We start from the raw sequence: 15,635 nt of genomic DNA, 5'->3' as shown, positions 1-15,635 counted from the left end.
TCTTTTTAAGTGATTGGTTTATACATTGTATCTGTCTGATGCATTTTGATAGGAATACTTTTTTGACTCGAAAGTGCTGACAGATGGGGAATTGGCACCCAATGACAGATGTTGTCGTGTCTGTGGAAAAATTGGTCACTACATGAAAGACTGTCCAAAGAGGAGGAGGTAAGTAATACATAAAGCTAACATTTTAAAAGTTAAAATCTGAGATTGTGATCTGTTCTTCAGAAACTGCTGCCACAGCGCAGCCACACAGACTCTCTCTCAAATTGTATGTACAGCTCACAAAATGGTACTAATATTCAATAGTCCTGGAGCCATCACGTTGAAGAAGACCTTTGCCTCTTGTGTTGGTTCCTGATCACTAATACTTTTCTGGTATTTCTGAAGTACTTATATGTTGGTACAGCTGTTGGTTGTGTAACAGTTTCCTTTGCACAATCTAACAACTCAACGGACATTTTTCTTTGTGGTTTTTGTAATAGTGCTAATAAAAAATTATCATTCAGGTTGAAGAAAAAAGAGAATGAGAAAGATGATGAAAAAGAAGTGAAAGAAGAAGATAGAGAAACGAGAGAGAAGAGGTGTTTCATCTGTGGAGATGTGGGTCATGTTAGAAGAGATTGTCCTGAATTCAAACAAACCCGACAGAGAAATAGTAGTGTGCCAGGTAAGGAAAGTTTGTGTTCTTAGTATCATCTGCAAGTTCTGACATCCCTTCTTTCTAGGTTTCTATTCAGACCTGTTAATTAACTTTTGAACTGCAACTAATGCTTTCAGTCATTGCAAATACAGCTTTTAGATTAAGTGTTGCTTTTCTTCAAGAGAAGTAATACCTATTGAAGTATAGTCTTCGTATGGGTGGTAAAAACATACTCAGCAGTAAGTATAGCCTTCAGAGTCTTGCATTATTTGACTTCCACTCTCGCTGGGTGCACTTAGAAGTAGTAATCATAGTAATAATTGAATACATTTCCTTTTCTAAGTGTTTCTTAAATGTTAGCTAACCCTCTATCATCTGTGAGAGGTAAGGAAATGTATTTTCACAAAAAATCAGTGGTCTTAAGTATCACTTCTAAAAGCATGCAGATCCATTAAGAAACTAGATCCAGTTTTGAAATTACTTTTAGTATTTAGAGACAAATCTAACTGCAAACCCATTCCAGTTATGTCCTTCGGGGTCCATGGTACTCGAAAAAGTAGGGAAAGACATGATAAATGAAATGTGGAGAGAACCTTGCTGCTTTTCTGTATTCTGATATCCCCTTTTTTCCTCTTTCACCAAAAGTTTCTGCTGTTGCTAATGCCGTTTGAAATCCCGCTACTCACAGCAATAGCGTGGAAACCTGTGTAAAGGAGCACTCCCACCTGTTAGCAAAGTGAACCTTGTTCATGCTAGGATTTGTATTACACAGAATTAGATTTTGGCTTTAGCTGGTGTCAGCTGGTACCAGTAGATGGAAAGTTTTCCTCTTAAAGGCAGGAGACATTAAAGTGATTTACCTACACTGTGTCACATGAGACTTACAATGTCACTGACTCCCAGTTCAGCGTTCATACTGTAATCCATAACCTTGTGTTTTTTAAATTTTTTTTGTTCCTTGATTAGGCACCCAGTTGGTCCGAAGCATGGTAAATTCACAGCTAGTGGCTGTAAGCCAGCAGCAAGTGGAACGACCCTTGCGTACTAGACAGTCATCGGAATGTGTAAGTTCCAATTAGCTACGGTATTAAAGTAAGTAGCTTTAGCAAACCAGCAACCCTGGGCTGCACTAGGAATAGGTTTGCCCAGATTTTTTGAATGGACTCTGGACTTTATAATGACAACATTGCACTCTACATTGCCAGTTAATGAAACTTTGATTTGTAACGCAGTGTTTCTTTGAGGACCGTTCATGGTCTTTCAGTATGAAAACCGCATAGTCACATTTCATAGGAGAACTCAATTCTGAAAGGTCAACTTCACTGTTTGTCAAATTTAAGTTAGGGTGGCTTTTGAAGTCTTGTGCTTAGTTATTCTGGAATTACTAAGGGAAGTAAAGCACAGCTTATTGTTAACATGCTAGAGATCTAGGTTTGTGACTATCATGATTCTCTGTGGTTTAAAAAGAGAACTGTCTGAGGGGACTGCCGTGAACAGACCGGGAACATGGGTTAATCATTCCTCAGTTCAGATGTTATACAGGGAAAGAGTCTGCCAGCACAAACTAGAAGCGCAAACAGGACAATGGGGGAATATTTGGTAGTTTTCTCAGAATTTGTTCAAGTGTATATAGAACCAGATAAGATGTGTTTAACTTGCTCCAAAGTGTGATAGATAGCAGAGGGTATTTGAGTAAATACAGCTGTTAACATTTAATGTTATTGAAGTATAGAATACAGTGAAAACTTACTAATTTTAAGCTAGTAGCATGAGAAACTTGTGCCTGCTCATGAAGCTGGCAAGTAAGCAAATGTAGTAATTGGGGCTGCTGATTCCTAATGCTCTTTGTTCAGTTTACTACTTTAGGTGTAAAGTATTTCATAAGTGATGAGACATTTATTGGAGTGTTTGCTCCAGTAACAGACCTTATAACATCATTTTTACTATAATAATATACTGTTAAGGAGGGACTGATACAGTCCTAACCTAATTGAAGGAGTATCCCTGGAGCCTTCTATTTCTGCTTGGGAAATTGAAGCTGGACGTGTGGGTATGCACGTAGGCACATCAGATGCAGTAGGTCCAGTGTATGTGCACAGTGTTGTGTCATCTGGATGTCTTGTGTCTTGGACACTGTGCATGTGTTACATGGCTGTCATTTGGCTGGGATTTCTTGGAGAATGTGTGCTGAGGGTTGTTTGAGGATAGGAAGGGGGAATGTTAGTGGAGCAAGAGGGAATGAAAATAGAAAACAGGGCTGCAGAAGCAGACGTAGAGGCTGGAGCCTAACATTCCTCCTCTCCTGCTGCTGGCATGTCCTATGCATGCTTGTGATGATTTAATGGTTGCAAGAAGGCTCTTCCTTGTTTGATAGAAAGGTATAGGAGGTACTGCAACAGAAACAGGTGGAATAGCAGCAGGGAGCAGTCCCAGCTTCTGGGCTTCAGCTTTGCTTAGGCAAAGACACAGCATGCTGCTCAGTGTAATGCTGTGAACGGCTGGCGTGGGGAAGTCCTGTCTTACCTACTGGTTATTGGAGAAAAGTAACTGCCAATTTAAACAGGAGACCAGTCATGGGTAGTGACAAGCTGCTGAGACCTTTAACTTCAGATGTTTGACAGCAGCTGACTTGGAGCTTAGCTGTCTGTGTAGTCTGTGGAGGGAGGCAAGCACCTCTAGGGTAAGATGGAAATCTGAGAATCAGATAATCGTCTCTGACCTAGGCAGACATCTCACATTCGAATCTGTCTTTGGAGGTACCTTTCTCATGCCATCACCGTCTCATTTGAATGTTTAAAAACAAATTACATTAATACTGGTAATAAATTTCGGCAGATAAGCTGGGGTACTTTTTTCCCTGCCAGCTGAGTTCTTGAAGTGCTTCTCTGTTTAGTTGTAACACCAAACAGATGAGGTAGGCTTATGCCTGTTTCTGTTGCTGGTGAAAGGGAAAACTTTGTAAGAGCTCTGTAAATGCTGTGATACTGGCTGTTTCTGTTCCTTCAGCCATGATATGACATCAGGATATAGAGATTGAAACTGAGCGTTAGGAGCTTCAATTTCTTGTTTAACAGGTTATATAACAACTAAAGAAATACTTGAAACTTATTTTGGAATCACTTACAAAAGTATCTGTAGTAATAAGAACAACTCTGTTTATAAGTAAGTTACCTCTTTAATGAGATTCTGGGCTGTAAATAAACGGGGTAGGGAAGACACTGATGAAAAATCAGAAACAGATGTGTGAGGAGTCTAATGAAGAGCTTGTGGCTAATGTTTGCTTAAAATGATGATTTTGGTGGTGGGATGGGCCGTGTTGGCAGGCCAAATCATCTGCTGGGAAAAAATGTCAGCTGAACTGCTTTTATTTAAACCAGCAGGATGTTGGACTTAGTAGTTGGGGTGTTGCTGGGGAGTGCTCTGCCTTTTTTATAAATAGTCTAATAAGTTGTTTGCTTATTAAAGAAAAGCACCATTAAATAGCTAGTGAACTAATCAGAAATACATATTTTTTTCCCCCTCCAGTCTGATTCGCATCAATCATCTTATTCTCCACAACCTCAACAATTTACACAGAATTCCTCTCAGCCAGCCTCCATTAACCAGACTCAGCCACAACCAATATCCCAGTCTAAGCACGTTCCACAACCACAGCAGGGTGCACAGCCACCCCATCAGGTCCAGCTGCCTTTGTTTAACTTTCCCCAATCTCCCCCAGGTCAGTATTCCACCTTGCATAACCTGGGACTACTTCAGATGCACCATCACCACCAAATTCAGCTTCCTAACACTTCGTGGCCTATTCACGGGCCTGTTATTCACTCTGCACCGGGTAACCCTCCTCATTCTACAAATGTTCCATTTTCTATGAGATCTGGCAGCAGCACCACCACAAATAACCAGAGCAGTGTAAGCTTGAATGATCCCAGTATCATCTTTGCACAGCCTGCTGCCAGGCCCATGGGAATCCCCAGCACTTCTCATGAGGGACACTGGCACAATCCTGTGACTCCAAACTCACTGGTGAACAATGGCACTGTGGGGAATTCAGGTAATTCTTCTCTGTTGTATCAAACCTCTCACACTTTGTGTACAAATGTTAAGTGTTACAGAAACAGCTAACTCTTCCAATTTGTTTTACATTTAAAAAAAAAATGCTTAAGAAACTGAGTCAGTACCTTCATTGTCTTAAATTTCCTATAATTTTTATAGGAAAAAAAATTATGCAAGTTGAATCTTTGTAAAATTTTAGGCATGGTCCTATCTGCCATTAATGGCTGTGCAACACATGAGAAAACATGCATTCAACTAAGCGATGTTGGAATAATTGTTTTGAGTCTAAAGTACGTTTCTGTGAGCATGCTTACAAATGCAGTTTCCATTTATGTTGTTACATAGATTATTAGGTGAACGCTGAGATTGCAGCTGTGATGTTAACACTGGCAGAACTATGGTTGTGCAAGCTGAGTATTGTCCCCCTGTATTTAGTGCAGTATACGTGGTCTTATGCAGTCGTTTCTCTTATAGTTTATCCTGCCTCACTTCCTTAATCTAGATATTGTTTCCTGAGAATACGTCGTAAATGTTTCCACTGCAGCAGGTGGGCAACAGCCTTTTGCCTCATAAGAATAAAGCCAAACACACATGTATGTTTGAGGATCAGAAAAACAGTATATAGTAATTAAAGCCCACAGTTTTCTAAGCAACTTAAAATGTGGCAGCCCTTGAATTTGAACTGTTATCTTTTAAAGCATAATAATGGTCTTTTGATTTATTTTAACTCCTCCTATGTTTAAATATACATAAATATATGTATATATCCATCATATAACATGCTGATGCAGTTCATCAGAAGAGAGAAATTGGGGAAATCTCCTGCACAACCTTTCTCTGCACTAACAGAGTAATTGGCAGCAACAGTAGATTTTCAGCTGTGAGTCAACAGCACTGAATGAGATACACTACACCACTGAGTTTTTCACACGTTTGTTGAAGTGCGGGAGATGCATGTTTTTGTGTTTGAAGCTTTGTGGAGAGTGTATTTTAGAGGGTACAGGAACTGCTGCCAGTGCACTGAGCTTTCAGTGTGCTTTGTCCCTAACCATCCACCGCTTCTGATCTTAATCCCCTGTCCAGGCATCTCTCTCCTCCGTGTCCAGCCCAGCCCTGATTTTTTCTCAAGTACCTTCTTCCAAGCCAACTCTTCTTACTTGGGTAGCTGCCTTCTTGCACACTAGCTCTTTGAATCCTAATTTCTCCTCCATTCTCCTTCTTCCCTTAACTAGTCCCATTTTTTATCATGTAGTCCAGTCAGTCTCTGTCTTCAGTCTTTTTCCTTCTGCTCTGTTTCATTGTTTGCTTCCACTGCCGTCTTGCCTGCATAGGTTTTCCAGATTTCTTGTGCTGTCAGTCGCAGTACTTTTTTCCCCCTCACTCAGCTCCATCTATTTCCAGTCTTATTGCACTCCTTTTCGTAGTACTCAGTCCTGCTATTTTTCCTTCTTGTATTTTAATCAGCTTTGTTGCCTTTATGGCTTAGATGCCATTAAGGTGGAGACACTGGGTAGGCACACAGTAAAGATGAGCTGTCTGCCCTGTTTGAAGCCTGCTTTTTCATACTTGCTTGGGACAAGTTGGTAACGCTGAGTTCATGGAAAACTTTGCCTTGGTTCACATAACCTTGGGTTCACATAACCTTGAACTGGAAGGAGAAACTTTACTTTCTTTACAGTAGACGATCTGATCAGGAGTAGGATCATTAGAAGTTTCAGAGGGATGACCTTTTTATTTTTACTCCAAAGCCATTCTTTATGTTTTATTATATAAAAGTTACAATTTTGAAACCTGTAGCTAGCTTTTAGTTAATGAAAGTTGTCTGAAAGTTTTCTGATGAATCTGAAGGGGAACTGACGTACTTTTAGTTACTTAAATTTATTTTTTTAAATGTACGTTGGTCGTATTTCTAAATTAGCAGGCATTGCTGTGTCTTACAAAACTGGGAGCTATGAGCAAAAAGAGCAGAGTTAATAGTACAGCATTTGGCATAAGCTGTTGTGTGTCCTGCCTCCTTGGATGCTTGATTTCTCATGCTAAGTTCTGCAGTGAGATTTGTAAATGGAATAGCTTACAATTTGTGTACTCATCTTTCTCTCTAAAAATGAATTATAAGTTGGTCCAATGATCTATGTATTGAGTTTCTTAAGCACACAGGTATTAGTGGAATTCCAGTGTATAGCTTCTGAGAGTTATTTTTGCAGGATAATAGCTTTCATGTCACACGTCAGTGATAGTGAAGATTTGTGTGGGCTCAGATGTTAATAACGTTGTTCAGAACTTGTATTTTTTGTCATGAGAATGACAAAGTCTAATTTATTTTTGTGTGGAATTGTGAAATTGTAGGTCTTGATTCCACGTATTGATTCATCCTGTGTCTTCCCCTCCAATAAATTCCATTATAGTGAATAATGAATTAATTTAGGTGGTAATTTTTATTATGTATATTAAAAAAAAAAAATAGTAGCACGTCAGACTAATCACATTAAGTCCCCTGCAAACTGTTATTTGAGATGTAAATTGTATTTGTGACTTACTGTTTAATTATTTCAACTTGCAATGTGCTTTTCCCTTTCAATTGAAAAATAGATCAGGGTTTCCAAGGACAGTTTGGTAAAATGAACCCTCCTTCTGTCCCTTGGGACCATGGGACCCCTACCCATTTTCCTCTCCTCCGAGGAGCGTGGCCTTACAATATGCCTCAGAACTACATGCAGCAGGGAAATGCCAGCTATCCACCGAACAAACCTTTCTACCCTCAAGGTACTAGAACTAGTATATGAATCAACAGCTCATGCGACATGTCTCTTTACTGTCTCAAAGGCTTTAAAAGCCAAGGATCATGTTTCACTTGCCTAGGCTCCCTGGAACCATAGCGAATCCAAGAGTCAAATCAACACTTCGGCTTCCTGTATGGATGGATGCAAATTTTTGTGGGAGGGAAGGGGCTAAATCCTTCTAAATTCAGAGTCAGCTTGCATTCTGTTGCACTTCCAGCCTTTTTCCTCTTCCACTGCTGGTGTCTCACTGTAGAGCCACCTGTGCTTCGCTAGAGGTTAAGATGATTTGCCCATGAATGTTAAGAATTTGAAGAAAATTTTGTGCTGATTCATTTTATTTGACTTCTGTACGTTGCTTGTGGAATGCCTTACAGATGTGAAAGCTTACAACTTACAAGACCATAGAATAATTGAGGTTGGAAGGGGCCTCTGGAGGTTATCTGGTCCAACTGCAACCAGAGCAGTGCTACCTTCAAAGTTGCATCAGGTTCAGTTATTGAGGGAGCATTGAAGAACTGACTTTATCTCAACTCTTTCTAATGCTAGTGAGGTAAAGGTGTTCAGTGTCTTGCAGGATTGGGAAAGGCAGTAGGAAAACGACCTTCGGCTCCGCTAAGAGAGAAACCAGGCCGAAATTTTACTTGGAAGCTTGCAGTTGCTGTGTTGCTGGGTCACGTTGTATAAAATGAGATACTGGCACCAAAGCCTTTTCTCCAAATCTAGTCTGTTTGGGTGTAGCAAGGTTTCCAAATGAGACCACATTTAAACAATGTGAAATTATTTTTGTTAGCTAAGATTGAAGTAATGAAACAAAATGATGTATTGATGATTCTGAGGGAGCGTTGGAGATAGTATTAAAGTAATACTGCATTGTCCCATTAAATGGGTTAGCTATACAGATAGCACTTGTGTCAATCTTGTAAATTACTTATTTTCTAAGTACGATTAATGCATTTAAAGTAGCCAAGAACTGTTAAATGTGTTTAATTTGCTGAAGTAATTGTAATCCATTTTCTTTTAGCTGGTCCACTGATGCAGAGTAACCAGCGGTTCTCGCTTCTGTCTCAAGGACACCCACACTTGAATCTGAATTACATTCAACAGAAAAAGTGAAATTGAAGGGGGTTGTGGGTGGGTGGGGGGAGGGGAGGAAAAAAATTCAGGTTCTGATCTAAAATCTTAATGCAACATGTTTAGATACAAGATTATTTAAGACTGTTTTTAAACTGTATCATTTGTACATAGATACGAACTATAGTTTTTACTAGTATCACAAAACTAAGTGATACAAATTTCATCTATTTTATTACCCTATTTTTAAGGGGAATTGTGTTTTGTTTTATCTTGATAAACTGTAAAGAGAGAGAATTTTTAAAATTAAGTTCTTTATTTTCTATTAGCTGTATTCATACTTTGGTTGCTTCAGACTTTATATATATTGTTCTAAAAAAATAAAATTAGAAAGGGATTTCATGTGTTTAAAAATTTGTCACTTCTATTCTTTACAGAACTATGTAGTGCCAAAAAAACTTTTTAAAAGAAAAATAAAACTGCAAAAAAAAAGTTAAGACTTCTTCCTCTTCCCTCTTTTATATGTATACTTATATGTGACTGTAATTAGAATAACAAAAACAACTTATATTTAGGTATTAAAGCTAGTCATCTTTCCTCTCTCATTTAAAATGAGACATACAGTCAGTGCGTGTTTCTCCCTGTGCTGTCTTTCTTGTAGAATACTTGATCTGAGGGAAATGTACACCTTTTCTGTTAATACCCTTTCTAAACTAATATCAAGTTATCTTAAAAAAAAAAAATCAAGCTGTACAACGAGGTAACTCTAAAAAGGACCTTCCATAAATTAATTTGGCTTACTACTTTGTGTTGTCACTCATTGGGCAGTATGTGAAAATAGGTGGATAGTAAACATCCCAACTTGTATATGCAGCATACAGTGACAAAACTGCCTGCCCATGCTCCTGAAGCAAGATTATGAATAAAGGGGTCATACAAACTGGACTTAGCACAACTGTGTTCCTGCCATATGTCATTAAATGTACTAAGAACCGTAACTTGAGTAAGAACTTGAATATTTTTCATTTGAAAAACAGGGTTTTACTGAATGCTAACTTTGAGGGATGCTAGAGCTGAGCTATTGTGTCACTCTTCCAGAGGTAGGCCATAAATGCTCTGTGTTCAAAGGAGTAGTTTGCTGTCTTTAAATGTACTCATTAACGTAATGCTTTTCAGGCAAAAACTTTTTTTTCTCTACTTGAAGCTTTTGAACTGTCTGATACTGGTATCAGAAGAAGCATATTAGACTTAAGGACGATTCTTACAAAGGAACAAGGGACAGCTCTATGTTAAACCTAGTCTTTAAGTTAGCTTTGGCTTTTAGTAAACATAGTGGCTTCTCAATAGCATTGCTTCCTTGCCTGTAATAGAGGTTAAAAATATATTAGAGGTTATAAATATATTTTAGGCTGGTAGTTCTTCAGTGTTTGACTTAAGTTACCAGAGTTAGAATATGTTTAAGCAGCAATTGTTGGTCATAACATCACCTTGATTTGAAAATAAAGCCAGCTTCAATTAGAAATCTGGAAGTATTACAAAAGACACCAGAAGCCTCCTTTAAAGACAGCCCCCCTTTTATTATTGCTCTTCACTGACTTTTACAGGCCTTGAGAAAAACACTTTAAAAACAATTCTCAAATTCTATCACAAGAATAAGAAAGTAACTACCTAAAGAGGATCTTTAGCTTTCTTTTAGTTAAAAAACAAAGAAATAAAAACACTTATACAAGAAAAGATGGACTAAAGAAATGGGCTGCTAAAGCAGCCAGTACATATTCAGCTGTCCCATAAAGCAGATAGGACAGTATTAGACCACAATGCCAGGCCTCCAAACTACTGGAGTTAGTATTATTCATTCCCTCGACGACTCTTCTTGTGGCTTTTCTTAGATCTGAAACAGAAAACAGTTCAGGTATGTAAGACAGTGATTTTTACTGCATCATAAGATCAACGTGATATATAGTGGTTTAGTGTTTTCTATTGTCAAATACGCATAATAGCTTTACTGTAACACTGGGTGAGGTACCACACAAAATACTTTAACATTGTAAGAGCTTCAGTTCCTGAGATTCAATGACAAGTAAGACCACCTATGACTGTACGGTCATTCTTAAGAAATATACCAAGAAATACTACCTTTCAGGGGATTTGGAATGACTTCTGTGTCTGTGACTACGGTGGTGCCCTATAAGATAAAAAAAAAAAGGTAACTTTCACAGATTCACAGATTTCTCTAGGTTGGAAGAGACCTCAAGATCATCGAGTCCAACCTCCGACCTAACACTAAGTACTCCACTAAACCATATCCCTAAGCTCTACATCTAAACGTCTTTTAAAGACCTCCAGGGATGGTGACTCCACCACCTCCCTGGGCAGCCCGTTCCAATGCTTAATAACCCTTTCGGTAAAGAAGTACTTCCTAACATCCAACCTAAAACTCCCCTGTCGCAACTTTAGCCCATTCCCCCTCGTCCTGTCACTAGGCACGTGGGAGAATAGACCAACCCCCACCTCTCTACAGCCTCCTTTCAGGTAACTGTAGAGAGCGATGAGGTCGCCCCTGAGCCTCCTCTTCTCCAGGCTGAACAAGCCCAGCTCCCTCAGCCGCTCCTCGTAAGACTTGTTCTCCAGACCCCTCACCAGCTTGGTCGCCCTTCTCTGGACTCGCTCGAGCACGTCCATGTCCTTCCTGTAGCGAGGGGCCCAAAACTGAACACAGTACTCGAGGTGCGGCCTCACCAGAGCCGAGTACAGGGGCACAATCACTTCCCTCGACCTGCTGGCCACACTGCTTCTTATACAGGCCAGGATGCCGTTGGCCTTCTTGGCCACCTGAGCACACTGCTGGCTCATATTCAGCCGACTATCCACCAATACTCCCAGGTCCTTCTCGGCCAGGCAGCTTTCCAGCCACTCATCTCCCAGCCTGTAGCTCTGCTTGGGGTTGTTGCAGCCCAGGTGCAGGACCCGGCACTTGGCCTTGTTGAACTTCATGCAGTTGACCTCAGCCCATCGCTCCAGCCTATCCAGATCCTCCTGCAGAGCCTTCCTGCCCTCGAGCAGATCGACACACGCACTTAGCTTGGTGTCATCTGCAAACTTACTGAGGGTGCACTGGACGCCCTCATCCAGATCATCAATAAAGATATTAAAGAGGACCGGCCCCAGTACCAAGCCCTGGGGGACTCCACTAGTGACCGGCCTCCAACCAGATTTGACTCCATTCACCACAACTCTCTGGGCCCGGCCATCCAGCCAGTTTCTAACCCAGCGAAGCGTACGCCAGTCCAAGCCCCGAGCAGCCAGTTTCTCGAGGAGAATGTTGTGGGGAACGGTGTCAAAAGCCTTACTGAGGTCAAGGTAGACCACGTCCACAGCCTTTCCCTCATCCACCAAGCGCGTCACTTGGTCATAGAAGGAGATCAGGTTCGTCAAGCAGGACCTGCCTTTCATAAACCCATGCTGACTGGGCCTGATCGCCTGCTTGCCCTGCAAGTGCCGCGTGATGACCCTCAAGATAACTTACTTCCATAGACCCTGGAATTCTTTTGTTTATGCAATCTGCTTCTGGTGACAGTGTTGTAGATAATAGCAGAGCTCTAGGCTTAATTAGAGCAGTCAAATTAGCCTCCTGGCAAATACCTGAAAAATGCGCTCAAGGCAATTTTGTATGTATTGAAGTTCTGCAGCACTGCTTTCAGATAACTAACCACTTTATAAGCTAGATTAAACACCTAAACTAGCTTCTTGATACCATGACACAGATTTTTCTTGCAGTGGATATTCTACTGATAAAGATATGCCAGATTTTACGTGTAAACTATGGAAATACCTGGAGATTTAGATCTTGATCTGTGGCGCCTCTCCCTAGATCTGCTCCGGTGTCGTCTTGGGCTTTTGCTGCGATGCCTCTCCCGGCGTGGTGATGGACTGAGAGAAAAGAATCTTGTAAGATAGCCGTACTAAAGACACACACTCTGAGAATAAATAAGAGAATAAAAGACTACCTTCTTCTCTTTGGAGAGCGGCTTCGCCTGTAATGGGGAGAAAAAGAGGGTCATTAAAAAAAAAAAGAACCAGCAGTTTCATTTCCTGCATTGCGCAGCAACAGCGCCACAGCTTCCTTTGCACTTTCTCATGTTCCCAGTTAGTGTTTGTTTGGCCCGATGCATGAGAGGCAGTGCATGCTTCTGCTCTGGCCCATACAGTGAGCTGAAGAGTTAAATTGTGATTTTTTTTTTTTCGGCTTACTACCAGCAAGAGTAATTGGATTTTCTCTCCAACCTTTGGTTTACATGAAAACAAGCACTTGGTTCTCCTTAATATCTTCATTCTATTGTCAGATTTAGCTAACATTGGCCAGCAAGTTTAAGTTACTGAAGAACAAGGGAAGGGTACGGACAAATGTTGACTGCAGCTGTGCACTGCAACTCCTTACTTTAGGAAAGTGACTAAAGGAATTAGGTGTAGGAGATTCTGCTGAATTGTCACCTTTACTTCTGCAGCATTATAGGTAAAAGTAACGCTTAAAAAGAGCCATGTGTCACCTTCGTGGAGACCTGCTCCGGCTCCGCCTGTATCGCACGGCTGGAGATCTGCGAGGTTTATCAAGATCCCTGTAGCCTCTTCTGCGGTGGTCAGGAGAGGGTGCTCGCTCCAGCTGGAAACAGTGGGGAAAAATATTTCTGTAACTAGTTCCATTTTTTTAAATCAGTAAGGACTTCTGAACAATAAATAAATGAAGTACAGCAGAACTGACTATGACTGTCACCATAACTTTCATCGTCACCCTCTCTCCTGTGTACATAAAACAACTGACGTGAACACATTTAGGTAGCACAGAACAGATCTAGGTCTGTGAGTTTCAGCAGACAGGAAAGCTTTACAAAGCACTTTAGAGTCTAAAATATTCTCACTGGCAGCTTATATGAAAATCCATCAGGGGAGGATGTAAGAGCTGTAAACAGCTTTCTGAGGCTTCCCCTCAAATATTTCTCATAGGCCACAAAGACAGGGGTGATCCATCCGAGCACCGGTTTAAACAATCCCTCTGCAAATAGGTCACTAACCTTTTCGTCTTCCTCCTCTTCCTCCTCACTAGATTCTACATCATCCATGTCTTCTTCCAAAGCACTAACACGAGGCTCAAGTTGCTCAGCTTCTTCCAGAACATACCGTTTCTAGAAGAAATTACAACTTTATCTTACACAGCTCAAGAACAAACACCTAAGGAGGCAGCTCACATGCCCATCTTACATGCCCAAAGGGCCTGAATTGCAGCTTCCTGCAACAAGCCAGCAGCTGATACAACTACTAAATCTGATGCAGTTAGACCATCCACTTTTCCGAACCTGTAATCGAGGCAGAATGATATCGCACACACGTTCCTCATGGAGTAGTTCGTCAATAAATTCATCCACGTGCATCAACTCAAATTCTAGGGGGGAGAAAGAAGAATTTAAAAAACAAGATTAATGCTAGCTGATAAAGACAAGACACTTCAGACTTTATTGAGGGTGCTGTACACATAATTTTAAAGTCATGATAAGGGAAATCATTAGATCTGTCTTGCAGAAATGGGAAACAATGCATAGCTAGCTAGGACTAGCAGATTCTCAGTGCTCACATGAGTGGTGTCTCTGGTATTTGTGGAACTGAGTTTCAGTATACAACAGAAAACAAAAGCACTTGAGGAAAGCAAAATAAGCAAGGCAGTTCTTGTTTGTACACATCAGCAAGATCAGCAACAAACTAGCCAAAGAATGAACAAGTAAAAGCAAAACTTTAAAAATATGTTTTTCCCCATTTTAAGCTGTATTACCAAAGAGAATATTTATCATGTTACATTTTTCTATCAAGAGGCCATCTATGAGGCATCGAGAAATCAAAATAGTGTAAGGCTGCTTACCCCCATTTCTGTTCTGACTTTTTATTTTTCGATAATCATTGTAGAGCGGTTCAAGATACTTGTAGCAGTCAATAGCTGTGCCCGTCAGCCTCATGTACAACGCACCGAGCATTCGGACGTACCTAAAAGGCAAACCATTCTGCTTATTTGAATTGTTTGCATAGTTAGCAGTTTGGGTAAAAGGAATTTCTGAGAGAAATTTCTCAGAGATTTCTGAGGAAAACTGGTACACTATCATAAATTCCTCCTCCAAATACTCGAGTAGATACATGTACTTTGTGCGGGTTTATTATGCATGCAGGAGTCGCATTATCACTTCCAGTGATTAGGGAAACAGAAAGTAGCTGATTCTGGCTGCGTTAATGCACTTCATTCCATGTACTTCAGGCAGAGCTGCGTTATCACAGATAGAGCACACCATGAAGGCGAGCAATTTCAACAACCTAGATGACATGGAGAGCAAACTCTTCAAAAGCAAGAATAAGGCCCTGCACACGGAAGAAAAATTTTACCACATACAAGAGAAAGCTAAACCTTGTCTAGGGTTCCCCTGGCCGTTTTGGACATCCAGATTTCATTTATTACGACAAATTCAAAATAAAATACCACCACGAGAGCGTGCACAGACTTACTTGAAGTCCTCGTTTTTGATGAACTCCACGATGATATCCTTTTCGGGCTGGATCTGCAGCATCTTCAGCGTCAGGCACAGGAATGGCGTGGGCTTGATGTTCCCGCCGTAGACGCCCCCCACGTACTTCAGCTCCATGGCCTTGTCCACCACCAGCTCGGCTACAGGGGGGAAAACAGCCCGTCAGGGGGCGAGGGACGGCTCCTCAGAGCCCCCTCAGAGCCCCCTCAGAGCCCCCCGGCCCGCCCCGCCGTACCCGTGAGGCCGAAGCACTCCTCCTTCCAGTACTTGGACTCGTAGATGCGGGTGCGGATGATCTTCTCCACCAGGTACTGCGGGTTGGTGCCGTGGATGCTGTGCGCGTCCTTCACCGTCCGGTTCGCCATGGCCGCCCCACTCCGGCGGCGCCCCCCCGCTGCCCGCTTCCGTGACGGGCCGCAACCGATTCCGTTTCCGGATCCCTCTCCGCGGCCGCCGCCACCACCTTATTTTCGGGCAGGCGCCTCCCTTCCGGCGCTGCTGTGAGGGCGGCGGGTGCCAGGTACA

General features: G+C 41.4%; 2 protein-coding genes across 5 annotated transcripts in view; one reads left to right on the top strand and one right to left on the bottom strand.

Moving 5' to 3' along the window:
• Nucleotides 1–9,952, top strand: part of TUT4 (terminal uridylyl transferase 4) — a 46,212-nt gene extending 36,260 nt beyond the window's left edge. For 2 of the 4 annotated variants that reach the window (XM_083846982.1, XM_083846981.1), the window contains exons 25-30: nucleotides 53–168; nucleotides 513–673; nucleotides 1,613–1,710; nucleotides 4,172–4,697; nucleotides 7,289–7,462; nucleotides 8,501–9,952. In XM_083846982.1, the coding sequence (XP_083703108.1) occupies nucleotides 53–168; nucleotides 513–673; nucleotides 1,613–1,710; nucleotides 4,172–4,697; nucleotides 7,289–7,462; nucleotides 8,501–8,592 (1,167 nt within the window). In that variant the 3' untranslated portion in view covers nucleotides 8,593–9,952. The remainder of the gene's footprint in view (nucleotides 1–52; nucleotides 169–512; nucleotides 674–1,612; nucleotides 1,711–4,171; nucleotides 4,698–7,288; nucleotides 7,463–8,500) is intronic. The other 2 variants (XM_083846983.1, XM_083846984.1) reach the window with 2 other exon arrangements.
• A 154-nt stretch (nucleotides 9,953–10,106) lies between these two features.
• Nucleotides 10,107–15,615, bottom strand: PRPF38A (pre-mRNA processing factor 38A). Its single transcript, XM_083847030.1, has 10 exons — nucleotides 15,346–15,615; nucleotides 15,091–15,250; nucleotides 14,459–14,580; nucleotides 13,902–13,987; nucleotides 13,620–13,730; nucleotides 13,098–13,210; nucleotides 12,558–12,584; nucleotides 12,383–12,480; nucleotides 10,687–10,735; nucleotides 10,107–10,441 (listed from the first exon to the last, which is right to left on the bottom strand). Exons 1-10 carry the CDS (start codon nucleotides 15,473–15,475, stop codon nucleotides 10,399–10,401), a joined length of 939 nt encoding a protein of 312 aa, XP_083703156.1. The 5' UTR covers nucleotides 15,476–15,615; the 3' UTR covers nucleotides 10,107–10,398.
• Between the last annotated feature and the right edge of the window lie 20 nt (nucleotides 15,616–15,635).

This window comes from Anser anser (genome assembly GCF_964211835.1).
Source record: "Anser anser genome assembly, chromosome: 8".
Classification (NCBI taxonomy): Eukaryota; Metazoa; Chordata; class Aves; order Anseriformes; family Anatidae; genus Anser; species Anser anser.
The sequence above is the reverse complement of the archived record's forward strand: the minus strand, read 5'-3'. Positions and strand labels throughout refer to the sequence as shown.

Bases quoted from the DNA above. Each gene is read 5' to 3' on its own strand.
- PRPF38A (XM_083847030.1), bottom strand. From the start codon at position 15,475: ATGGCGAACCGGACGGTGAAGGACGCGCACAGCATCCACGGCACCAAC. The intron at 14,581-15,090 runs GTAAGTCTGTGC...TTTGCCTTTTAG, and splicing joins ATCAAAAACGAGGACTTCAA to GTACGTCCGAATGCTCGGTG. The intron at 12,481-12,557 runs GTAGTCTTTTAT...CTTTTCTCTCAG, and splicing joins CGCTCTCCAAAGAGAAGAAG to TCCATCACCACGCCGGGAGA.